Genomic DNA, 27,034 nt, shown 5'->3' on the forward strand with positions numbered 1-27,034 from the left:
GAGTTTAAATACAAGCATAACTGAGGGCCACCAAGTTGTCTACAGGTAACAAGACCATTTTAAAACCACTATGACCAAAACTATACACACCATAATATACCATTTCCAAGAAAACTCATTGATGTTGTCAGTGGCATCCATCCATCAACCACTGCTTATTGGAGTCCAGGTCATGGAGGCACCAGCCTAAACAGATTCCCCAGTAACTGAAGGAAGCTCTTTTGGGGGAACACCTGGGTGTTTCAGACATGTTCAACTGGGAGGAGTCCCCAGCTGAGAAATTACATCTGTTCTCTGGAGGTGTCCAGCAATCAGATGCCAGAAAACCTAACCTGCCTCCCTTCAATGTGGAGTAGCAGAGACTCAACTCTAAAAATGTCCCAAATGAACAAACTCCTCACCCTCTCTAGCTGAATTCAAATGAAAAGACAGAAGGTAAAATGAGAATATTTGGCAGAATTGAGGAATACTGCCCAAATTAGTTTCTTGTGAAAATTCTACTGGACCAAAACATTTAACGTTTAAGTAAAAATTAAAACCGATAATGATATTCCAATATCTTCAACATAATTCACAGTTTTCTGGTTGGCATTTTAACCACTAATGAGCAGGCTAGCTGGTAAGGTCTATCATTATCTTCAGTGTTTTCATCTGTATACTGCAAGCCTAAAATACCCCCAGGTTTTTGTATAGTAAAAGATTTTATCAATAACACCCCCACCCAGTCGCAGCAGATGGTGTCGCCTCCCTGTGTCTGGTTCTGCTGGATGTTTCTTCTGGTTGAAAGGAAGTTTTTCCTTCCCATCGTCTCCAAGTGTTTGCTCACAGAACATCTGATTTTTGGGGTTTTCTCTCCATTATTGCAGGGTCTTTACCTCACAGTGTGAAGGGCCTTGAGCAGCTATTGTTGTGATTTGGCGCTATATAAACAAAACTGAACTGAATTGAATAGAATGTACTGTAACTAGCAGCATTATATTTAACGACTTTAACACATTGAAAACACGGGTAAAAAGGGTTAATCATACTATACTGCATGAAGTAATTGCATTGAATTAGTTAATTTAAATGTGTAAAATGGAAATAGTGCCATATTGTGCTAAAACCCTTGAGGTTAAGTGTTAAAACAAGTTCAAACTGAGTTTATTATTGGTAAATGTATATTTCTTCCACAACCAGCTCCCTAATAACCCACCTTGGGCAAGGGGTAGGTTTATGTTTTTTAATGCTCTGTTAAGGTTTGGAAAGACTTACAGCAGAAAAACTGTAGTGTCAAATTCATTGAGATCTACGAGACATCATTTGAAAGCTAATATCACGTAGTTTTTGAAATGTAGTTTAATTAGGATCTGGGGAACGCAAAGCCCAACCCAAGGTGGGCGACCACTATCCTGTTGGATTTTTAGAGGTTAAAACATTCTAGTTTTTCCAATATATCCAGACTGCAGCTGTTGGTAGCTCGGAGGTGAACAGTGTAACCATTATTTCATTGCTTGTCACTGAGCTGCTTTATTAGGCCTCCCACAGGACTCATTAAAGTGTTTCATTGCTCTCCATGTCTCTTGTCTACTGTCCTTTTACACAACCACAAAGTGTGATTTTTTTTTTTTAAATCCAAAAACTAATGAACCAATTGCAGCGAAATCTTGAACAGGAAAAAGTTCTTTTGTTTACATCCTAATTTACATTTCTCCTCCTTTCTCCGAGTTTTGGATTCTCTCCTTCGACCGTATTTTCCTTATTGGATTTTTCACTACTTCTGTGGCAGACTTGAAGTCATGATCTGCCCTCTAACTGGGTCTGGTTTGTACAACCAGCTAATGAGATGAAAAAAAAACATCACTGTAACAAGCAGCCTTGATCAGCTCGAGCAAATCAGACACAGCAAACGCAGCAGTCATACATCTGTTAAATGATTGATCATGCGTGTTCCTTGGCTGCTGCAACTTCAGCTCTCTGATGCTGCCTTATCAACGCAGCTGGCCTATGATGCCTCAAAATCCACAGTACAGCTTGATTCATTAGACTCAGTATTTTTTGGGGGGGAACTTTGCTAAGGCTAACCAAGTGCATTCTGGGTCCAAGGCAAAGTTCCCTAAAGCTATTCAGAATCTACAACACAATGCTAGGGCGAGAGAGAGAAAATGCTGATGAAATTTCATCATACTGCTCTGCAAAGGCAATTTGTACGACAAGTGTGAGTTGGAAGAGTCACAGGAGAGACAGAAAATGATTGCCACTAAGATGGAATTTGTCTTTCCAAAGACCTGTGGGATGTGAGTGGGAGGTTAGATTCCTAAATTTGTGTTTGAAACCTTCGGAACTGACTCCGTGACAAAAAAGCCTTAAAGGTTAAAGAAAACACTGAAGTTTTATGCTGTCAATGTCTTTCTGCTTTCTTTCCTGTCCTCAGCATCTGGTCCTGAGAACATTGATATTTAAAATCTTCTATTGATCATATTTGTGTGCTTTAGGTTTTTTTTAACCTATTAGAATTGCTAAGCTTTCTCCTTCCACTCCAGTCATTTACAAGTACTGGAAATGGAAAAGAGGCAGAATTAAATTAATTATTTACAAATGAAAAGCGCTGTGTCGAATGAGGTTTGTTGTTATCGATCTAGATTGTCTCGTACGAATATCAACTTGATGCCAGAAAGAACCTTGTTAACAAGAAATAATTCTGACCTCCTGAACTCATGTAAGAATGGCTGAAGGCAATGCTCTGCAATGCAGCACATCAACAGCAAAGGCAGCAGGTAAGTAAAATCTCAGGACAGGGGAATGGTCACAGCCATAACAAATAAATGAGGATGGTGAGTCACTTCTAATGACGGTACTAAGGATGGGATTGTATCTCTGTATGTTGAGGAGGTCAGTGACTTTTTTTTTTCCTGGGAGTTTCAATTAAATAATTGAAATTGAGGCAACAACGGCATTAAAATGTCCCCCTTCTTTTTTCTTTCCAAGTATATCAATCCAGAATTTCATTAGTACACAGAAACAGAACTCAAAAGTAGTTCAAAAGCAGGGCTTTGCCAACTAATTTGTGCATTAACGGGAGTTCATAAACACTGGCAACTTTCCAAGACAGGCTACAGTTTCAAAGAAATCGATGAACTTAACAAAAAGAATCAAATTTTAAAAAATTTCAAACAAACAAACAAACAAAAAAATAGAGCCACTTAAGAGCCTAATGCTCATCAGCAAACTGTGAGGCAATTAAAAGCAATACTGAAGGAAACTGATGTGTCCCTTGTAATAAAAGGGTGACAAAGAAAGCCTTCTTTTTGTGGCAGCAGTAGGCTGGAAGCCGGCTTGGGGTTTTTATCAAAGTGGTCTGTCATTTTAAAATGTTTGAAAAGAGTACATAGCAAAATGTACCAATGAAATTGCCCCAAAATGCAGACCTTTGCTTCTCAACAGGAACAAGAGGCCCTCACATAATAAGTAATTTCATTATCAGTGATTGTTTTGTTTCAATTAACAATTTCTACACTTAAAAATAGCTCTAAATCTACAAAGAAACTATGTAAATGTTATGGATTTTCTGTTTAGCTTATATCCATCCATTTAGGTCCACTATGCAAAGTGGGGTAAATAATTTATCCTTATGCTCACAGTCTACGATTTTGGCAAATTCATCCAGCAAAATTACGCTGCCCATGTGAACGGCAGGATTACGAATAGGTAAGTTGAATACTGAATATTTTCAACACAGGAAATACTCGCACAGATTGTAAGCATCCAGTGAGCAAAGGCATTTACAGTTTTGATTTTGTAAACCAGAGCAAATCAAAAGCAACAACTCAAAGCAGACTGAAGCAGAGCAACAGCGGCGTCTTTCAATCTGTCAAAATGCTTTCCTTTAACCCTTAGTCGAAGGTTTTCAGGTGTACACTCGCAGTTGTCTGGTGATTTTAAGTGTATTAGGATTTTATTAGTTAGATCCAAATAGAAAACAACAGACAGACACACTGAAATATAGTGTCCCGTAGAGAAGGAACACATGAATGGTGAAGCACAGAGAGATGCCACTGTAGTGCTGCGAGTATAAAGAAACTGGCAGGATTCCTGCATCTTCACTGAGAGCAGCCTGTCATTCTCTGCAGCTCCCGTCCTCACTTCTAAATGACAAGGAGATGATGTTCATCGAAAAGTCTGACCGCCACAATAAAAGCCTGGCATGACAATCAATTAATGGTCACGTGTCACTGGGTTTCTCAGTGGTCGAGAATAAAAAAAAAAAAAAACCCCGCGAAGGACTCAATGTGGCAGCACCAAAACTCATTTTAAAGTTTAAAGGCCTCATATTTGCTGCACAACACCAGAATCATTTGAAGTGAAGAAACAACCGAGCAGCTCGGTTAGTGTCACTGGCAGTGTGGAATGAAGTGTGCCAAATAGAGGTCGGCGAATTGATCTACAGATCAATGACGTCGATACTTTGTTTTTATCCTCCAAGTTCAGTATGTGGCCCACTCAATTGTATTGAATTAATTTTTGGAAATTAAAAAAATATACCTCAGACACACACTATGGGGAAAAAGTCCTTTTTGTGTTCGACGGTCAAGTCTATTTTATTTATTTGTACCATTTTTTTTTACCATATTTTACCATAGTTAACCAACAGAAGTAGACCCAATGTGCTTAAAGACGTGCACATTTACATTTCAGGTCTCCAAAAGAATAGATGAAAAGCTGAAAGGTGTGTTTTGTTGAGTTAACGAGTTATTGTGGAAAGTAAAAATCAAATTGTTTTAGTGATCATTAAAATGTGGTCAAAATTTGATGATGATTCATCTCTTAAGTCATGACACACTGCTCTCCCCTTCATAAGCTGTGTTTAAAAGGTAAAATCATCTGCACTGATATTGGTAATACTGGCCAAGTATTTACTTGGTAAATACCAAAATTTGCAGTATCACACAGCACTAATGTCAAAATCAGCCAAAAGTCACATTTGATCATTTGCCAAAGAAGAAGAAGTCAAATTGGTTCAACACCAAACATAACTACTTATACACGACACTTGTTTCATCATAAATATCGACATAAATACACACGTAAACAAGAACGGACATTCTACAGCCCGAGAAGGCTCTGCTGTGGAAAACACGCAACAGTTCCGACGTCATTCTCTCAATATGAAACCAACACAGAGCTGTGCCGAATGAAACTTTTATCACTCTATTCAATATTCACTCGCTGCAGTCAAGTTTCCACAATGTTGCCATCTGACCATAATCCAAAGAATTCCTCCGTAGCAGACCGGGATTGTCATCCGTCATCATCACCACATGGCTGTTGTTGAAATAATCAACTTTACAGTACTTCCAAGCACCACGGTGACAAAAGAAAGTTACAAAGCTTTCTTGAAATTGTATGATTCTTCTCTTCACCAACACAGAAACAAGAAGAGGAGAATGGTGGAAATAGGAAAGCTGTCTCTCCTGTGCGGACGTCTGCTGAAATCTGTAGGGCTCAACTACAGCTAGCCTTATCAGTAGTGCTACAGCAAAGAAATGTCCCACAGCAAAAAGAGAAGAAACAGGCAAATGAATTTCATTTTAATGGAAAGCATTAAATGTCTGAAACTGCTGTTGCTTATTTTGCTGCTGGGATAAAAGAAAAACAGACCATTCAGAACCTTTTTAATGCCATCATCTTTCAAGCGTTCCTTCCTATTAAAGACGAACATGATCAGTCAGTAGAAGGAGTAAATTTAATTTACTGCTGACAGCTGAGCATCTATACAATCACTGCCAACATAAAACCCCCTGCTCTAATTTACGACATCATTATGTGGATATGTGTGCGCTACACCAACACCCTGTGGATGTAATGGCAACAAATCGGCTATTTAAGGCCACTGCAGACTTAATGACATGGTCTACCATTTGTTCGGTCTTTCATCCGACGGAGGGAATGAAGAGGAAAATTGTAAGAATTGGAACAACGGGCTGGTGCTGCTCACATTTTTACTCTTAGTCAGTACTTGTGTTTTTTCATCTTTTCAACTTCCAGCGCTAAAATGATAGATGACGACGATGATGACGAATGGTCTCCATGCTACCTCATCCACCCAGCAGACTAAACTGAAATCAATTAGGAGGCATGCTCTCCACTGAAGTGTAAATGAGACAATAGGTAAGATATCCATCATCTACTCCCACTCCTCCTCTGACATGCATGCCACCTGGGGTGAAAAACCACAGTGAAGAACAAGTCTGTGGTGTTTCAGAGGTTTGTGTGGGCTGATGTTTTGAACAGATACTAACTGCTGCAGTCACAATGTAATTAAAGCTCATGCAGGATTTGGTTTGAGTTGCAAATACCATATATGTAGATTCACCGGCGTGTTTGGCTGCAAAGACAAGGTAAAAACAACCTGCTGAAGTTCACACTAGCATCAGAATGGAGAAGAAAGGTGATTTAAGTGACTTTGAATGTGGCATTTCTGCTGATGGCAAATGGTCACAACCATGTCTTGAATTTGTAGAGAACAATCCGAAAAAACGAAAGAGAAGATATTTGAGTTCTTTGAGTCAAAATACCTCTTTGACACTAGAGGTCAGAGGAGAATGGCCAGACTCTTTCAAACTAATAGGAAGGCAACAGTCAGACAAACAATCACTGATTACAACCAAGGTATGCAAAAGAGCATCTCTGAATGCACATGTTGAACCTTGAAAGCGGCCACACTGTACGGTCAGTACCGAACACATGCATGGACTCGGGTCAGATGTTGCTGTGCCTGATGAGCCTTGATTACTGCTGTCAACACTTAAATGGTAGGATCACAATTTTACTTGAACAACATGAACGCATGCTCAATACCAACTGAGCATTTTGGAATGCAAGTGTTTCCATTAAGTGTGATGCTATCATGTCATTATGGACCAACATCTCTGAGAAATGTTTCCTGCACCTCGTTGAATCAATACCATGACTTACAGGAGTTTTAAAGGCAAAAGGAGGCACACCCCAGTAGCAGTTAGCTACAACTTCACAACAGTTTGCATACCATAGCTCTTTGACCAACATGATATTTCCTGAAAGCAGTAGACTAACTTTTCATACACAAAGCTTTAAGTGCGAACAAATCATTTCATTACTATGTAACTACACTAAATTGCTCAGTTTCTCAAGCTTCATTTTTAGAAATAGAAATATGAATGGAGAGGTTGGCTCTGAGTCAGTTTTTGTTTCTGCATACAAAGATTTAATATCCTACCAGCTGTTTCTTTATCATTCATTGAGGTGGATGACTCTAGCTGAAAGAACGCCCTCCACACTATAGCAAATAAAGTTCCTTCAGAGGGAGCACACATGATATATATGGTGTATTATAGCAGAACTATATTTCTCAGCCTAGTTACAAACATCCTGAAAAGACAATGGTTGATGCCGCACCAAAAGCAGTGATTTTGTGCTGCTTTCCTGGATAAACTGTGATGGCACCATTTGGAAATTATTCCAAGAAACAGTTGCTGCAGCACCTAAAGATAACCCAATGCAGACACAGACTCATCATATTCAGTTCCCATCCTGTCAGACAGACTGAATACTGATCACCTCTTGCTAACAAGGTCCACCCTGTCAGCATATCTTCCCATTTTTAGGACTGATAGGAATGTTTGTAATTAATTAATCATGTCAAACTCGACCACATAAAGTAGTTTAACTGTATATTTAATCCCTGAGATGTCTCAATAAAAGAAAAAGAAGGGCACTTTCAACAGTACATCTCAGCTTTTCTACATCATAAAGACATGCTGCTGTAGTTAATGAAAGGAAATTTCTGGTGACTCATTGCTCAGAATATCCAGTAATTATAAAGAAGAAAAGTTTTGTTCATTCACTGAAAATGACCTGTTTTATTGATTTATTAATGACTTTTTTTTTTTTACAATAATTTCTATAATAGACAAGGAAAAAAAGGAAAATTCTTAAGAATAGAATAGAATAGAATAGAAAGTATTGTTAAAGTATTAGTAATATTAAGCCTTCCAGTTGTGAGAAGTATTATAACCACTGATAAAAAACACAGGTTTTATGCTGAATCAGACATTCAGAATACCAAAGCAGCTGACTGTGCAATTACAGAGACTCTGTGTGCTTGTGTTTTCTAATATGTATCATTACAAATTCCACTGGATTATAACTAGTAATGTTAAAGTATTTTGCACACTTGCACAACAGATGTTTTCAAACCATATAATCAGTACGTTAGGGAGTAAAAGAAGCGGGAGTGCTGGCAACAAAAAAATAAATAAAACAGTCCAGTCAGAGAGAGCATATGAAAGACCAAAAAAAGGAAAATGGCAATACAACAAAGACCGTTTGTGAGTTCAAGGCTTTGTGAGGAGTCTATCCACACAGCGGCTGTGGGTAAAGTGGGGTTGACAGCAGCAGCCGGCAGCTTTAATGAAAGTGTCTGTGGAGGGGAAAAGGTTTCATTAAAACCATATTGGAGGGCAACATCATTTCATCCTCGCGGCCACACGCATGCAATGACACACACAGACTCTGGAGATCTAACAATCTTAGTAACCTCCTCATCATCCCATTTCTTTCACTCTTTTATCTGTGGGTGATCTAAAAGGCAGCGAAATCATTTGCCTCAATGCAAGGCGGATCTGGTCTTGATAACTCTCCTCGACTTGTCCGGATTTTTGTGCATTTAAAAAATGACAAGCCCGAGTGGGGGCAGTTAGGGAGAGGAGGAGTTAACGCTCGCAGGAACTCAATGGCTGAAATATACAAGACAAGTACAAGGTTTAATATTATTATTGTGTCACATATTTACAGAAAATGACAGCAAACATGCGTGCGCGTCTTTGTTTTTGTCGAACCTCGTACAAAAGACACGGCTGGTTCCAAAACATTTTAAAAGGATTTATGGAAGCCGGGATGATGATTTGACAGACTCGAGGCTGACAAAATAAAAAGGAAAAGGCAGAGGAGGGCAGGGGAGAAAGGCGTGGATGGGAGCTGGCAGCATTAAGAGACAGGAAAAGGATGCAGATAAGCACAGGAGGGCTGAGTGCAGGATTGAGACGCAGCCACAGAGGAGAGATAGGAGGAGGGATGGTTGCAGTGGTGAGATAATGCCGAGGCCTGGGGCTGATAGATGAGGGCAGCTCCAAGGTCAGCCTGAGAGCAGCAGATGACTGCATAACATTATCACTTGGCCGCCGAGTGTGTGTACTCACAGATATGTGAGTTTCAGACCCTTTCACATCCTGGTGAAAGGGTCTGAAAATGTTGTATGCAAAAAAAATAATCATGATAATAAAAAATATTTTTAATTTGAGATAAATTCCAACAAAGCAAACATGCACAGGAGACAGAGGTGATTCATACTTTATAACAAAATGCTACTAGCGGAAAGTTTCAGCACTGGCATTTATCTTGAAAAGCCTGGAGGATGTTATCTGCGCATGAACAGGATCCATGAAATAATTCCGAGTAAAAACAACTTGAAAGGTTGCTGACTTTGCATGAAAAGGTTTTAAAAAGCCTTTTCTTAGCCCTGGAAGTTATACTTCCACCCCCATCTTATCTGTTGCAGAACTCTCTCATAGTTTGCTTGGTACAGGCCATCTTAAAAGGGCTTCCATCTATAATTATTTACTGAACGCTCAAATAGCAAACAACACAGAAACTTGACCTTTAAATTATGCACTGCAGTCTGAGTGCTCCGACAGGCAGGACACAGGTGGTAATGGGGGTCACTCTATTTATCAGTGTTCTGCCTGCCAGTTCACCAGAACACTTTATGCAGATGATGCAGCCATATGTACAAGCTAAGTGTATATTCAATATCCAGTTTAGTATTGGAGAGATAGAGAAGGCTAAGGATTTTGGAATTTTAGGAATTATTTAATAATTTAATAAAGAAGAAGATTTTACAGATGGTTAAGACCAATGTGAATCATTTTTAGGTAATATGAAAACACACACCCACTCTGAGCAGTTATTTATGTATTCTGTGATAATTTCTCATCTGTTGCATTTCACTAAAGGCATCATCATCCATAATTAAGCACTCACCAATATATACAACCAAAATACAACCAATCCCTGAAAATAATGGATAAAAATCCTTTTCGGTAGCATCATTGTCTCATTTATGACAAACATTAAAAAAAGAAAACTGGACCACGTTGAATGGTAACTGTAGAATACTTTATGACAGATCTAAATTTGGATGATCACAGTTCTCAATAAAGGCTAGTGGTGGGAAAAATAGCCTCAAAATTATATTTGTGATAATAATATTCAGGACTGTATTAAAAAACAACAACAACAACAAAACGCTGAACAATGTTTTAATTGGTAACTTCCAGATAGCAGCATTTACTAGTAAAAACAGAATCAAGGGCATTTTCTATCTTTGCTTACCAAAGAGTGTACGGAGCCCCGCAAGGGACATGGGAGAAAAAAAAATTAAGATCTCGCAAAACTAACTCGGGATCTCGCAAAACTTTCGCAAAATAGGAATTCCAACAATGGCGGCAGCTACTTAGTTGTAATATTACTCTTTCTGGGTCACAAAATAAACTTTTAAGATATTTTGAGGCGTGAATGTAGCTGTGTAAACGTCAACTCTGGAAGAGTGTCATATTCACTGAAGACAGAATACCCGATTTTCTTACCAAAGGGTGCCAGCAGCAGCACCATTATATTACCATGGCACTGACACTTTCCTATATAGAAACGGACACAGCATAAGTTTAATGTGAGCCCAGGTTATCGAGTTTCCCTGGAGTTTTTAGTAAAGTGTAACACATAACTGCTTAACCCTTGTATTGCTTGTGAATGCTTCTTTGCAGGCTGCTGTTGTGCTCTGCATTGTTATTTGACTCTTTTGCAAATGAAAACATCACAGAGACAGCCCACTGATGTGAAAAACCCATTTATTTCAGATTTCCATGACACTCTGACAAAAACAATAACTAAAGTAACCTTGTAACTCTTCAAAAACTCTATAATATTGTCACACATTAAAATTGAAAAATGCCTGGGATGTTTTATTTTGGATCAAGAAAAAAAAAAAACACCCAAAGACCTGTTTTCCCACCATGTAACCACATCAAGTGGCGGATGGGAATTACCGGATTCCAGTTAGAAGTGCGCTTCACAGCCTGGCTTTTGCCTTAAGTGGTGAAACAAGTTTGCTTCTACCTGTAGCAGGAACAGTTTTCTTACATAGTTTGCGAAGTACTGTGCTCAGTTGGAGGTTGCTAAAGTAGCTCTGTTTTTTTACACTCATGCCCGATTTAGGCTTCTATCCACTTCGTAACTTACAATGTAACCAGAAACCCCTGTCAATCCTATGCCATAACCGTGCACATATCTTGAACCTTGTACCTCCCAAGAAAGTGAACCCGTCAGGTAGACGCAGCCTGCAATGACTGACTGGTGTGGAAGTTTATAGCATAGGGTAAAAAGGGGTAGGGAATGACACGTGGTGGTATGTGTAAGAGGAGAGAGAGTCGCTCTTGGTGCGAGCTGAGCTATGGAAGGCATGCCAACTATGGAGGCAGTTTGCAGGGAAGACGAGCTCTTCAACAACGATAGAAACTATGCAGGGAGGAGCGGTGAGGAGAGGGTGAGGAGGAGGAGGAGGCAAAGGAGAATGAAGGGAGAGAGGAGGGGCAAGGTGAAAATATGGAAGGAGGAGGAAAAGCAGAATGAAGGGGACAGAGAAGACAACATACTGAAGAATACAAAGGGGGGTGGGGTGGGGGGGACTGAGGGTGATGGGGATGAAGATAAAGTGCAAAGAGGTGGGGGTGGGGGGGGGGGGTTGGGATAGAAACAGGAGGTAAAAAAAGATAAATTATACAGAGAGGAAGAGGAAGAGGAGAAGGAAACGCAGCATTATTGGATGAGGACAGGAGGACAGGGCTGACGGAAGCAGAGCAGAGAAAGCAGCCGGGGGGAGAACCTTGTTCCTGGCTGTGTCTTGATTTTCCACCTGTTCCTCAAGGCACTTCTTTAAAAGTTCACTTTCAACTGGAAAGTGGGTGCAATGCAGATAAACAAGATAAAGACAACTACAAAAGCAGAGGGGGGGAAGGCTTGGAGGAAGGGGCATCAGTGTGAGGCTGAAAGGTCAGTTGCCAGAGCAATTGCATGCGCTCGTCCAATGGTGAGAAATTTGTAACTCTGATTAACAGCTGCTGGACGTGCCAAAACCTCAGTGCAAGGGTTTCCTTATGATAGAAAGGTTCAAGTGGTTTTTGTGGAGCCTTGATCTCAAATGGAAATACATGCTGTTTGGGAAACCTGACGTGTTACTTGACTGATGCAAGTGCATTTGCAGTTCACTGAGACAAGTAAGTTGGTGTTTTGAAGCTTAGTACATGCACAGTACAAGTTAAACCTACAGAAATGAAAACGATTTTAAGCCCTCGTCAGCACATTTACATTTTTTTTTCTCCCCACCCATGGTTTGACCGGTGACAAACAAATAATGCTCAATAAATTTACTGGATCACCGCTCAATGTAAGGTTTATGTCACAGCTGCCCGCAATTAACAGTACTGGAAATGACCAACATCATTTTTCAAATGTATTGTTTTGCATAAAAAGCTGAAAAACATAGTAAAACATAATCATTATTTTTTGATTAAGATGCCAAATTACAATTATTTACTTGCATTCCTGAATAGAATAAAACAGCTTTAGTGGGTGAATGTTACACTTGATTAACTTCCGATTCTTTCAAAGAAATCCAGTGTCCCGCCTCAAAATTGGGTATAAAACCATGAATTCAGTTTGTTATGTGACTAATAGGAAGTTTTTAGTTTTAAACAAATTTGTCAGCTTTCTAAAATATTTCGATTTTCTTCTTAGGTGGTCTAACAAATTTGCTCAGCAGCGTTCGTGTAGTTCTTCTGTCTTTGTGTCAATCAATGTGGGAGACCTGCATAACATAAAAACCACTAAAACCATTTTTTCTTCTCAGTGATGCAACTAAATTGCTATCATTTGGCATCTTAATTCAAATCTAATAATGTGCTTTTACATTTTTTTTGTTAAACAGTACATTTGCAAATTCATAAATAACAACAATGCGAACAGGCAACATGTCCTTAGCACGGCATCAACAGTGGACTGGGTTAGAGGCAAATGCCATCCACAGGTGTCACTCATGGAAAACTATGACAGTTGCCTTGCTGGGAAAAGACTGTTTCTGTTATTTAGCTCCCAGCTGAACAAAACTGAGTGTGTGGGCTTTTAGGAAGAGAAAATTAACAGCTGTAAATCAATGGGTTGTGCTCGAATTATAACACAAAAGAAAATCAGAACTTCACAGCAAAGTGAACAAAAAAACTAATAATTTCATTCCAATTATCTTGTTTAGAAAAAAAATCTCAGTTAAAAAAAATTATATTTGATGAAATAAAATTGAATCGCCCAGCCTTACTCACTCAGGCTTCTCAAGTTTTCCTACATTTACACACCAGTTCTTTAACCCACTACAGTTACAAAACTCAGATGAAAATATCATGAAATGAAATCTGGGAATGCACAGTGATCTGCTTGAGATCCTCGTTCGCAGTCATCAGTGATCTACATTCACTCTTTAAGGTTTTTAAGTTACACTTTTCACTTCAATAATCGATTAATAAAGCAAAATTTATACCAAAGAAATCACTTCTTTTTTTGTGTGTGTAACACTTTTTGCTAGCACAGTATATTCCTGAATTTCATGCGGTCATTGTAGAGTAAATGATACTGTTAAGCCAGGAGCTCACAGCTGTAAATTACTGACAAAAGCGTAAAAGATCACTTTTACATGAAGAAAACCTCACTCCAGCTCCATGACCAGTTGCCTTCCACTGCTCAGCAGAAAGAGCTGTGCTGTGTCTAAGTTGTCCAGTGGGTTAGAAGCCAAAACAAGGCATACCTCACATTACGCCTATAAATTTGAGATAATAACAGCAGGACACTTTACATAAAATAGAGATTCAGGAAGGACGACGCTGTAAACAAGCAATAAGAGGACAAATCAAGCTTGATAATAAAAGGAATATGAAGGGCACGTGCTTGCAAGTGTTTAAGACAGACAGAGGATAGTCTGAAGCAGGAACTGGTGCATGACGTCCAGTATGCTGGAGCAGAGAGACACATCTCATCTCTGAAGTTTGATATCATTCAGTTTATTTCGGACATACTCCAGCTACACCATCTTGCAGGAGGTTGAGAGCTGTGTCCTTACTCCAGGCTCACTGTGGCTGCAGAGCAGAACAAGGACTACTATAGGTGGCTGGAGTCCAAGATACTGGTGCTGGTATTCATTAGCAGGAGGCAAAACCTACTGGAGAGCAGCTGATTTATCCCCCCATTATGTGTGACTGACCAAAAAAAATAAATAAATAAAAATTTAAAAAAAATCACAAAATGAAATATTTTCAGAGAAGCACAAAATTACTGAACGATTAATGTAATAGTCACTGAACTGCCTTCTTTTGTGGTCCAAGTGCACGTACACATGCATGCATATCCTCGACACAACAAGAAATTCTGCACAACTCTTAATTTTTAATCACCTCGCACAAAAGGCAGGAGTTGTGATCTATTTTAAGAGAATTTCTTAGGAGCAATTTTTTTCCATAGTGTAAAAAAGAAAAAAAGAAAAAGAAAGGATGGAAACTTTTTAGCAAACTTAAGCCTTGAGCCACAAGCAAATCACTGGGGTCAAAGCAGACACTTTACATCAGACAGCTGTAGTGAACCTTCTGAAAGCTCCCTTTCCTCCCAGGCACAGCATCTCTACCACAGTACCTTCCCATGTTTACGCTGCAGGGCAAGCACAGCAAAGCAGCAACCAGCTCAGCGCTCCAACACCGCCCCCCTTCAACTGTCCTGGATCACCACCGTCCTGCTGCCCACCCCAGGGCACAGTCAAGATTCATTCTTCGGTTAACCGCTGACATTTATAGAAAGAGGGTGGAGGTTCAGGTGGCACGTTGGGCCACGTAGGGTCTGTGTGGGGTTTGAGGAAATTCCGGCATGATCCGTTGGGATGGAGCCCTGCAGCATCTGTGTGCTATTACACTGTATTATCTTGTCAGAGAAAGAAGATGAGCAAGTGAGGCAGCGGGTTGTGAACGGCGGCAACGGAGCATGTGGAGAAACACAAGCTAAAAGGGAAAAGATGGAGGCAGGAATCAAAGGAGGTAAAGATGTAATTGGAGTGCAGTTAATAGTGCTGACAAGGCTGTTTGCCTATTTTGTCATTGCAAGCTTAGAGGCAGTGGAAAGAGGTGTGTGCACGCTCTCTTAAAACAGGAGAACAGCTTCATCGTACACCAACATTCAAACCTGCTGGATCAGAGTTAATTCACTGTCTAAACCTGCAGCGAACACTTTATACGCTTTATATCTTTCAAGCACAGATACATAATCCTCCTAAAAAACACTTTGATTTACTTTCACATCATCGTTTGCATAGGCCCCCTGATTGAAATAAGTAGAAAATATGAACACAGTGTTGCTCACACAGAGTCTTTACTTTGGCAGGCTGCCCAGGTATATTTACAGCTCTAATAGTATATCTGCCAACTCAGAGTTCTCTTATTTTCCATCAGTTCTAGAGAACTATACCATCCTCGATCAACGGACAGTCCTGTTTGATTTCTTTTTAAAAGTTCAGTTGGTGCTAAATACCTAACACCAGCCTGGTCAGGTTGTTCCTGTAGTAGTCCTCAAAATTCATTCAGCCACTTCACCTGCCCCTTGTTCCTCAGTCAGATGGACTCCAACTCTGTTATCCCGAACTGCTTCTACTCAGGAGAGTACCACAACCTGGATGGCCACTCTAAGGTGGAGAAGTCATTCAAGCCGAGCTCACCAAGACCACAGAGAAGAAGAAGAAGTGTTGCATGATTTGTTACACACCTGTTATATGGAAATGTGAGTCTATTTAATCAGTGTTATTATTCTCGTTCCCTCATTTGTCCCAACTTCACTTCACCCCCAACCAATCACAGCAGATTTTGCCGCTGCTACTGCTAATTGTTGTGAATAATAATTGTTAGGAAAATGTTCATTTTAATTTTGTGAAGCATATGCAGGGAAACAGGAAAAATGCTTACACATTATTTATGACTACTAACCAATGATAGGATGTTCTTTTAATCATAAAATTTGAAGAAATTTGTGTCTATGTACTTCTGCGATCCATTTCACTCAACAACTTTACCACCAAGACTTTCCTCTATTGCTACAACATCTGCTTTTCACGCACAGACATGGACCAGGTATCTGTCAAATATCTCCTTTTTTTTCTTATTTTCTTGAGCGATATTCCTAAAGTGAAATCAGCAGCGAAATCCCTCCTCCTTCAACCAGGACAACCTGGTTGTTTGATATTTATCTGGGGGTTATTTAATGTTCCTGGGACTAAAATGTTAATAAAAATTCTACCGGACAAGATATATTTCGGTGGCATGGCAGGCGTTAATTATAAAGTAAGAAGGGAGGGATCGAATTAAGTCTGTGTCGCCATTAGTTATAGCGAGGGCTGACAAAAACCCTGGCGTTTCGGAGAAAAAAACCCGTTAATCAGCCAAAGTTTCACTCGGCCTCTGATGAAGGGCAGGACGATGTGACAAGCAGAACAGATTGTTCACGGAAAAGGGGGCCACGTGCAAGAGGGGGATTAAATGAAAAGGCCAGGAGAAAAGGTGGGATTACAGAGAAGAGCAAACATAGGCAAGACGGAAAGACTTGCACATTTAGGACTACATATTATTCTTGATTGTAGCCTTAAATTTCAACAGAGAAGCCAGGCAGGAGGAGGTGTGTGTTTGCAAACCACATAAAGGCACTGGGTTGCTTAGTCACACATACACACAGTGTGTTGGAAGAGCTGAATATAGCTTGAAGACGACCAAATAAAAAGCTTACAGACAGAAATGAAATGGAACCTCTCATATGGGGAAGATTCTTAGTAAGGTGCTAGGCCACTCCATTCCACCACAATAGCTTCAATTCCTAACAGCTTTGGATATCTTAAGTCTCCTGAACTACTCTCGCGAGACTGAATACCATTCTTAAACACTATATTCGCTCAGTCTGTGTTTTGATGATGCTTCCTGTGCTACATTTCTACCCCAGATGACTAATCAGCAGTGTGTTGCTAGTGTTCCAAATACACCTCCATGAATATATTCTGCCAACTTCCAAATGTAAGCATATTGCCTATCCTTATCAGGGTTTCCGTGAGGAAAACTGTTAGACTCAATAATTCCATATAGTGCAGCAGCACAAATATAACAGCAGGGTTGTGTATGAGCAGCTCTGTACACATTTGACACAAAAAGATATCGTGGGGTTTACCGTTCCACATCCAGCCTGAGGAGAAACTGAGTGTATATACTCCAGCAAGAGAGAACCAAGTAAAATTTAAACTTGCTCACATACAGCGATGAATGATTAAGCCAACTTTATTACATGGATATAAGTTGATGGATGTCAGATGGGCAAGTTTGGGGTTTTTTTTTGTTTGTTTTACCTCTGCTTGTTTGCGTGAGATGCTGTCTGTAAATACAATAGCTCAAAAAGTTTTGAATAAAATCTGATTTGTAGAGGTGAAGGGTGGGGCCATGTTAATGACCACAAAGGTCTTCAAGGTCAGCTTAATGATTTATTGGTCAAAAACTGACAAAATGCCTTATAACTTAGAAGCTATGATTCTTAGAAGTGTGGTGTGTATTGTCATCATATAAAAAGTCCTTTATAAAGTGTTAAAATATTGTGTTCAAGGTCAATAGATTTATCACAGTAACTCGTACTATATAGCGCTATTTAAAACTTTCTTACTACCATTTTTTCCATTGACAACACATAGGCATACCAGGAATGATATATGGGGATTCTAAATATCATGTTATCTAATTAGGACTTTATAACATACATTACAATAACAGGTTATAACCATTTAAATACATGTACAATGTTCCTGGAAATACTATACTATATTTATTGCAAAACATTTAAACACGTTTTACTTAATAAAGTGAATCCTACACGTACAATATCCTCATACATGAAAACAATATCAAATAATACTTCTAAAAAATACTATTACTGAAAATTATGTATATTAAAATGGGTTTTAAACATGGCAAATAACAAAAGTCTGCACTTTGCACTTGTTTGTACTACACTACAAACTTTTTTGTACTACAAGCACGACGAAAACAAAGTGAATGTATACCAAATACGACACTTTTCTCCTCAAAGTAAATACTTCCCATAGAGTGAGCTGCTTTGGTGGAGGTTTGCTTCTTGTTTTTAACTTGGTTACAGTAAGTGGATTAGCGAGAATCCTGGTTATTGCTTTTGTCCAAGAGCACCAACGGGGGGTCAGGTTATAGTACACTAGTGTAGATCCAGCCTATTGGGGCATTTGGCCCTGTTCACATGATAAACGGTGGACAGGACAGCCGAGTTTATCATGCTTCTACCAAGCTGGGGGGTGAGTGAGGGCCTGACAACGGCCAACTAATGAACACAGAGGAAAACGTGTAAAACTTCAGGCAGTCAAAAGATGTTTACCTCTTAGGGCTGTTTTTAAAGAATGCAATGCTCCTTAAAAGCCTGAAAATCCTTTTTTTAAACAGCATCATACAGATTAAATTGGGCTTAAATTTCAGCCTTGACATCCGTTTTTGCTTTGTTTAATGGCTCACTTCTAAAAAGTTACTGCACGCTGCTTTTCAGATCCACTGACATAAAAATCACGCCTCCAACAGCACTGAGCTGAATAAATCATTACTCCATTAACATTTGAGTTACATACCATTGTTAATTAAGTTTACATGTTTGAGCCTTTAGCTCAAAGAGATTTCTGTAATCTGCCCAACAACCTAGAACCATAAGTAAATAATGGAGTGTCTCGGAGGCTGTATACATGCCATCTCTCAATCAGCAGCTCGCCAAACCTTCTGCTATCTGTAACGAACACGGTAAGTTAAATATTAGCCACTTCTTAAACACACTTACATGGAAATGACAGCCTGCCTGCTAGCACTTCGCTGACAGCTAGCATAGGATAAACCGCAGGGATAAACATGACATTGAGCAAGTGTCCAATAACATTAATGTAAACTACACAGAGGCTCATTATGATCACTTAACCTTCCAAACCAATCGTCTCAAGCAATGAAAATCGGAATTAAGGGAGCAACTGGGGGCAAAAAGGGAGGGAGGGTAATGAGCCATACACAGGTCATTATTAGCGCACTTCATGACCTTTAAACTGTGACCTGAAGTTTGAAAAGGACCTCTGAGCTCTGGCCAAAACAAAAGAGAGAGAGCTTGAAGAACACAAAGAGATGCTTTAAAACACTCTACAAAGAAATTCATACATAAGCAAAAAAGGTTTAGCATAAATCTTTACCACTTCAAAACAGCAGCGAGGATGGCAAACACTGCGTTTTACTTAAGAGGAAACCCTTCGGATAAAAACCCCCCTTCACACTTCCTGATGTACTTATAAAGACAAGCACGTTTAGCAGGCTTCTTCATGAGCACTCCAGGAGTTTTTAGCAGGCCTCTACTGATCATCCATAAGTCACAAACGTGGTAATAACCTTTATGGACTAGTAGATCTACTCTGAGACAGTTTCTGTGTCGAGTCTGTGTAGAGGCGCAGTTTCTTATTATACCCGCCATCCAACAAGAAAAATCCCTAAAACCCTTTAAAGAAAGATAGTGAAACAACAAGCGGAGAAACCAGGAACTAGTCAGGTAAACAGATTTTATTTGGTGTGTTTTAATACATGATGGCATAATCCATTTTTATCCACTTTCTTTCAACCTCTCCAATCCCCTAAGTGGTCCTTGAGCCCAGATTTGAGGCTGTTACACACACAAAAAAAGCCCACTCGAACAAGGCTACCTTCAATTCACTGTTTTCTACATTTCTCTGTGCTGCACTTTGCTTACTGTTTATGAGCACCAACATGTTTTAGCTTGATGCAGTGCTGTTGAGTCTCTGGCTACAAAGCAAGGAATTGATGACATTTTTCAGAAGCATATTATCTGTTTGTGTATTAGGTTTTTTTTCTCAGTTTTGCAGAGCATATTTAAAATAGAATCAGATCGACTAATCTGACAATAGGATCCCAGGAATGAATAAGTGAAGGCTACCGTCAGTTCACATTTCTTCGACTTAAAGGACACTTCTTATGTTAACTTTCAGCATCATATGTTTTTTTATTTTTCTTAGAGTCCACTAGAGAAGCTCTGCAAGATGCACAGTTAAATCCTGTTTATGTATTGTATTCTGGCCTTTCACAAAGCCCAGCAATTTATCCAGTGTCTGGAACAAGCCCATCTATATCACAGATGGACACAGCCACCCATTGGTTTTTTGGTTCATTCCCTCCACAGTTGCAATATTAGATTTTGAAACCCTTTTTACTTTTTATTAATGGGGGTCTCTTCTTTCACCTCTTTTCACTCTTTGCGTTCATACACGACTTTGTATTTAATCATTATTATTATTAGTATCTGGATCTCTTCCACGGTGTGTCTTTGTCTTGTGTTCTAAACTGTGATTCAGTTCACTGGGAGGTTTGAATGCGACGGGCTGTTTCAACTGACCTGACATGTCCGTGTTATTTCCCCAGCATTACTCTTCAGAGAGTTATTCAGCGTGGTTTGCCACTCAGACATATTAAACATAAAGCCATTGCTCCACTGTTGCTGCGGTGAGGACAAACAGTATGTAGGCATGTATGGAAAATACCAGCCAGGTTTACAGAGATCTTACTAAACTGGCTGTTTTTCCCTGTTTAATTTTCGACCTCATTAACTGTGACTGTGTGTAGTGTAGATTTCACACTAAATGCCGGCTCTTTTTCTACTGTAAATTTTTTTAATGTACATATTCAAACACTTTTCAGAGAGCTTTACCATAAATTTGTTACTCTGCAACTTTCTACATGACATTTACCTCTGTAAATACAATCACACTGCACTGTTCACAATAATCTGTCAGTTTTGACAAATGTCATTTCTGTAGTATATCTGCAAGAAGCTGCAGAGTATCATGTAAAGCAATCATCACAATGCAAAAAGAAGATTCAATACAAATAAGTCACACAACAGATGAGTGTTTGAAGGTCCTTCATAATGCAAGACATCACTTCTTAGAAAGTCCATTTATTAATTCAAGCGGATTACATGAACAGAGCCAAAGCTTCTTTACTTCATTAAAGTCAATCAAATAAAGCAGGTCAGCTCCGGCTGCCAGTAATTAAAAGACTTTTTTTTCCTGATGGAGAAAGGCTGTCACTTTTACTAATAATGCTCACCTATCAGCACTACTAACTTTCTGCTTCATTAGTTGTCCCCTTTCTGTGGTTGAAGACGTTAATTCTCTCCTTGTGAGGACTTGAAATATGAACACTGTTCATATTTTCTGCCTGAAGGGAAATAAGCTGAGGCAGGTGTACACAATAGACATAAACAATACATGTTTGCACACAGTCGATAGAAAGTCTAAGGCAAAGGTACAAGCAACTGTACAATTACTTCACTGGGCCACTTAGCATAGCTGTCACCGTGATAATAACTGGCTCACCGCGATAATTACAGTTTGGTCACATTAATGTGATATTTTATCAGGTCCTCAAGCACAGTGTGAAGCTGGAACATTTCAATTCTATAACTTCTTTGCTGGGCGGCACAAGAAGGTTATAGGTTCAAATCTACTGAACAAAAGATACATTTACAGGAGAATACAGCCATTCTTTGGTTGCCATTTCAGTGTTTCCTCTTTAAATTAAATAAAAAGTTAATTACTGTACTGTATTAACTGAGTTTCTGGTCTTTCTTGGAACTGTCGCACGATACTTGTTTAGTCACATTTTGCTTATTCTTTGTACTGCGTGCTTAAGGTGATACTACATTTAATGTACAGTATCCCTCCCTTAGTTAATTATCACAGTTTCCTCACTCCTCGTGCCACACGGTTAAGGGAGTGCTACTGTGTTTAATGTAAGTACTGTTAAGACAAACACTGGCCAGACCAAATTATTCCCTACAGGAGTCTGTTTTATGGTGGCCTATTTCTAGCTGAACTTTGCACTGTGCTCGGTCACACAAACATCAGGAAATCAAAACTACGGTGATCAAAAGTCTCTGAATTAAGCTGAAAATAATCATCACAAAACTGCTACATGATTCAAACATAAACATCTTCATTCCCACGAGTCTTTGGGCTCACAAGAAGGAACAACTAATTTTAATAGAGCACAAAACTGTTCAGTACTGTCATTATTTTCTCTTCAAAGGCATTTCAGTGCTTAACTGTATTCACAAAGATGGCACATTACTGTTCAAAACTTCCATCCAATTTCTGCAGTGGACAATTTGTGCAAAGCTTTACGACAGTTCGCTAAAATGCAAACTAAAACCCAGACTAATAAACTTGCACTGTGTTTTCCAGCCACCAGCTAATTGGTGCACCGAGCGAACACAAAGGTCCTGGTTCAGCCTGACAGCCAGAGGAATTGACAAAGCATTTCCATTTCTGTCTTTTACGCACTCCAGCTCCACCGCTGTGCTCTTTCAGCCCTCACAAATGTCTCGTCAGACACATCTAATCTTCTCATCCCATGCTGCTCAGCCTTCCTACAGTCAGTTAACCCAGCAAAGGGCGATTAATGAGAAATTAATCTCTTTAATTCACTGCAAAGGTCTTCTCTTCTTTTAACCAGATAAGCTGCTGCTGCACTTTTCCAGATTATGATAATAATAAAATTAATTTATGAAGACCAGCATGTAATACAGGACCCTCATCTCTGACTGGTCTGTAGCTGACAGGGAGAAAAAAGGCAAAATAAGACAAGCATGCATTTAGGTGGATTTTTATTTTATAGCTCTTTCAATCTATATATGCAAATGTATCTCTTCACTAACAGAAGAAATAAAAAAATGTGACATGATCCTCATTTCAGCTTTAACAAAACAGGTGGAGAAAAAAATCTTTATTAAAATATATCTTTGTCATTTAATGATTCACTATATAACTGCAAAACAGACCCTGAGTTCCAAAAAAAAAGAAAAAAGTTCATAAATGCATTAGTAACTTTTTCAACATTACATTTCTTTCAGCTGGGAAGTTTCACTAAGTGAAGTGAAAACTGCTCTTCCCATCTGTTAAGTGTTTTTCTCCATTCATTTCTGGAGAGATCATTAATCATTCAACAACAACGTGCAACACAGTGGGTGTGTTTACTCATGTGTGTTTTTATGTGCGTGTGTGTGTGTGTGTGTGTGTGTGTGTGTGTGTGTGTGTGTAACAAAACGTCAAATCCTGCCGGTTTTTGCGTTCGGCTCCATTCTAGGTGCCTATTTCCTGCTCTGCACTGTTGTCTGTTTGTTATCAGCTACCAGCTTACAGGTGACTCATGCACACAATGAACAATGACACCATACATCAACCGGTTGCCAGGCAACATCCAAAACTTTGACTGACTCTGCAGAAATGGAGTCTGATAGTAATCTTGCAAGAAAAACATAAGCTGCAGGAAAGCATAATTTTGACTGACTTTCACAAATTTCACAAGCTGCCGGTGTTACACGAACATTTCAATCAGAAACAAAACATGAGTGCGGGTCACAGTCAGCTTTGTTTGGTAGCTGTCATATAAAAGACAAACCAGTTACTGTAATTGTGGCAGGGAAATAGGAAGTTGTGTTCAAATCTTTTATGATTATTCATAACACTACTGCATTTCAACACCACAGAACTTGGAACCTTGGGAAAAACTAGCATGTTATCTTTTGTCTAGGCATTGTTTTGATTCCACTTTTATATTGCTGTTCAGTGAGCAGAGAGTAGAAGCATCCAATCTGTGCATTTGCTGTGCTTTGTCAACAATCGCTTCCCCCGGAACTTTCTTCAGCTGCTCAACAGTAAAAGCCTGGGAAGTGGGGGGAAAGTTGATCAATTCTATAACGAAAAGCTCTGTTTTGATGCGGTACAAATGAAACGCACAACACTGATATTTTTTTTTTCCTGTACAATTAAACTGAAGAAGGACCAAACATTTTCAGGGATAGGTAATATACGTCAAGAATCAATACTGTAGACTGCAAGAATGTTGCTTGATGCCCAGTTGTAGTCCTTAATCCACAGTGAACTGGTTTTATGGGGCAACTCTAAGTGCAAGGATAAATAAAGGACAGCTCCTTTATAGCTCCCTTTGTTGTTTCTTTCTAAGTGAAACTAATGGCAAAGATGCATGATTGTCTCTGCCAGTCATAAACCTGCTGAAGATAACAGTGGTTCTACTTTCCGTGATTTTTTTTCCTACTTAAAAAGTCCAGATTTTGCATAAGGTGTAAGCATGTACTAATCAGTAAATGAATGCCCTAAAAGTAATTAAACAAACCAATCATTTCTGCATTTACCAAAACATACTGGGGCATTCCAGTGCGGTTTTCTTACATAATCACTGACTGGAGACTGCTTCGGCATACTGGTAACCCAACTCAAACAAAATGCCTTCAGAGTGACTCCTGCAGCGCCCCGATCCCCAACGTGATCTCCATTCCAAGTTTGATACCTGTGGTTTCCCTCCATTGTGTTGTCCAGCCAGTGTCAAACCATTTTCACACCGGAGGAGCCAAACCAATGCTCGTTTTCTTGCCAACAACAACAGCTGCCATGGCAGCATTCCGGGAGGTCCACTTTTTAGGAGCAGGTCACTTCTTTGTTAAAGGGCCAACGAGAGGTTTTTTTCAACTCTGCTTAAAGGTTGAGCAACTTGCTGAAATGAGCCAATGGCTGAGCAAAAGTGAAGTCTGTTAATGAGGTAAAAGTGGCAGCTTTTTAAAAATAAAATGTTAGCATGTGTGGGGGGCACAATTTCCTTTAAAACCACAAGATTATAAATAAGAACAGAACCAACACTTCGTTTCCACCTACAAGTTCAGCACCAGTCCCCGAAAACATCAACACCTCCAACAACCGACATCAGCTTGCCGCAATATGATTTGCAGACACACTGATTAAGATGAAGCCTTCTTTTTTGGGAGTGAAAAAGCTGTAAATCTTGGATTTACACAGCAGAAAGAGGGGGGAGAGAGGGGGTAAGAGTCACACTCCAGTGCACCGCTTCAAAGGAAACTTCAAAACACTGATGGAGCACATGGGAGACCAAACCTCCCACCAGGCAAGACATGTCAAAGACACTCAAAGGGCTCCACGTTTAAACTCCAAGGTGTGTTCACACATAACTAATGCTAAATAACAACGCTGTGGCCTTCTCCAAGTCAGTTTTACATGGCCTCAATTTGGTAATCTGACATGTGATTTAAGCATTATATGTAAAATTGATATTTAAAAATCCAACTGAGTCTGTCTCTGAATTAAATGAGCACACATATTAGAGGAAGCATAATTGTAGTGCTCATTATTAGAAGTAATAACTAAGCTATAAGCCTACAATAAGCTAATGTTACGTTCAGAGTCCAGTTCAATAGCATTACGCTCTTCCATCATAATTAGCTTCGCAATGCCAAAAAGCAAAAAGATTTTTACAAAGAAAAAGAAAAAAGGAAAAAGTTTATGTTTGTCATACATGCTGATGCCGATTAAACCGTGGACAACGTCTAATGCCGACAGTGGAGTCGTGTCCTATCAAATGATGTGGATAAGGAAAAATATGAAAAAATGCGAGATTTTAAACAGCGTTCAGTCAGGCTCCCTTCCACTCACCCGTATTCTTCTCATCGCCGCCACTATCTCCACTCGGCTGCTCGGCCGCGCCACATCCAGACTGCCAATGTACTAAAATATGACAGGTACAGCACATTAGTGAAAAAGGAAGCTGGCTTTCCTTTAATCTCAAACACAAGTTCCTACAGTAAGGTAATAATCAGCCCAGCTTTGGGCAACTTTTACCTCTTGACAAGCTGGCATCTTAAGTTTACTACGTAAGCACAAAACAAATTCTCGGGAGACCCAAGAGTCTGATGCCAGTTACCTGTTTTGTTTACGGTATATACGAGTTAAACAAGGCGCTATTCAGGCACAGGTTAGTTAACGAAGAAGACTCGGTGACATAATAAAATATAAATGAAGTGCTGCGCTAACCACTTCAAAGTTACTTGGAAACTCACCTTTGCCTCGAAGTTGATCCCATGCTGGAATGCTTCCTCGTTGTGCAATGGGATCCTCAGATCGTGCCCATCATCTACGAGGTTGTACTTGGTTCTCCCAGGCATTTTTTTCATCCAAATATTCCTACTCCACAGTGCCAATAGGATATATGCGGGAACAGAAACCGGCTCGGTTTACCGGGGATAAATCCAAGAAAAACAATTCCAAATCCGATCAGTGAATGTTCTCCATAGCGGCAAAGCGTCCCGACGCTACCACACCGCCGTCAACAGCGGCCACAACTTTACCGGCGCTCCGGGAAACTGCCGGCACGCTAACGGTCACCGCTACGGCTTTAACGACACACGCAGGCCGACACAAACAGCGTCATGCGGGGACAGATGTGCTTTCCCGACTTTTCCTGTGGCGAGTGTGGAAGTTCGTCGGGTCCTGCCTCCGGTTCAGGACTCCCCCCACCCCGCCGCCCTCATGGAGGAAAGGTGTGATTGGAGGAGTCCGGGGATCCCGCCTGTTTCCATTGGAGCAGAGGCGCGCCGTGGCCCTGAGGAGGAGTGGCTGAAACTCTCGTGCCTGCCCCCTCCACCCCACAACCTGCCCCCCTCCCTGTCTCCACACACACACACACACACACACACACACACACACACACACACACACACACACACACACACTATAATGGAAATAACCTGAATGACACCTATGCAAGTGGCGTGTATATTTACAGGTGTTTACTGTAAACGCTGGCTTTGGTCAGCAGTAGAATAACCTGTATGTAAATACACTGCCTGGAGACTGATGCGAAACGATGGCCTTCAATTAGCAAAAAAGTAAATTAATTAAAAAATGTTGTATTCATCTCTTGTGATG

The 27,034-nt window shown here is 39.9% G+C and overlaps 1 protein-coding gene across 2 annotated transcripts in view; it reads right to left on the reverse strand.

Moving 5' to 3' along the window:
* Positions 1-26,564, reverse strand: part of nos1apa (nitric oxide synthase 1 (neuronal) adaptor protein a) — a 191,917-nt gene extending 165,353 nt beyond the window's left edge. For both annotated transcript variants that reach the window (XM_063500435.1, XM_063500434.1), the window contains exons 1-2: positions 26,167-26,564; positions 25,763-25,834 (exon numbers count right to left, since the gene is read on the reverse strand). In XM_063500435.1, the coding sequence (XP_063356505.1) occupies positions 25,763-25,834; positions 26,167-26,280 (186 nt within the window). In that variant the 5' untranslated portion in view covers positions 26,281-26,564. The remainder of the gene's footprint in view (positions 1-25,762; positions 25,835-26,166) is intronic.
* Between the last annotated feature and the right edge of the window lie 470 nt (positions 26,565-27,034).

This window comes from Pelmatolapia mariae, linkage group LG17, assembly GCF_036321145.2.
Source record: "Pelmatolapia mariae isolate MD_Pm_ZW linkage group LG17, Pm_UMD_F_2, whole genome shotgun sequence".
NCBI classification, from domain to species: domain Eukaryota; kingdom Metazoa; phylum Chordata; class Actinopteri; order Cichliformes; family Cichlidae; genus Pelmatolapia; species Pelmatolapia mariae.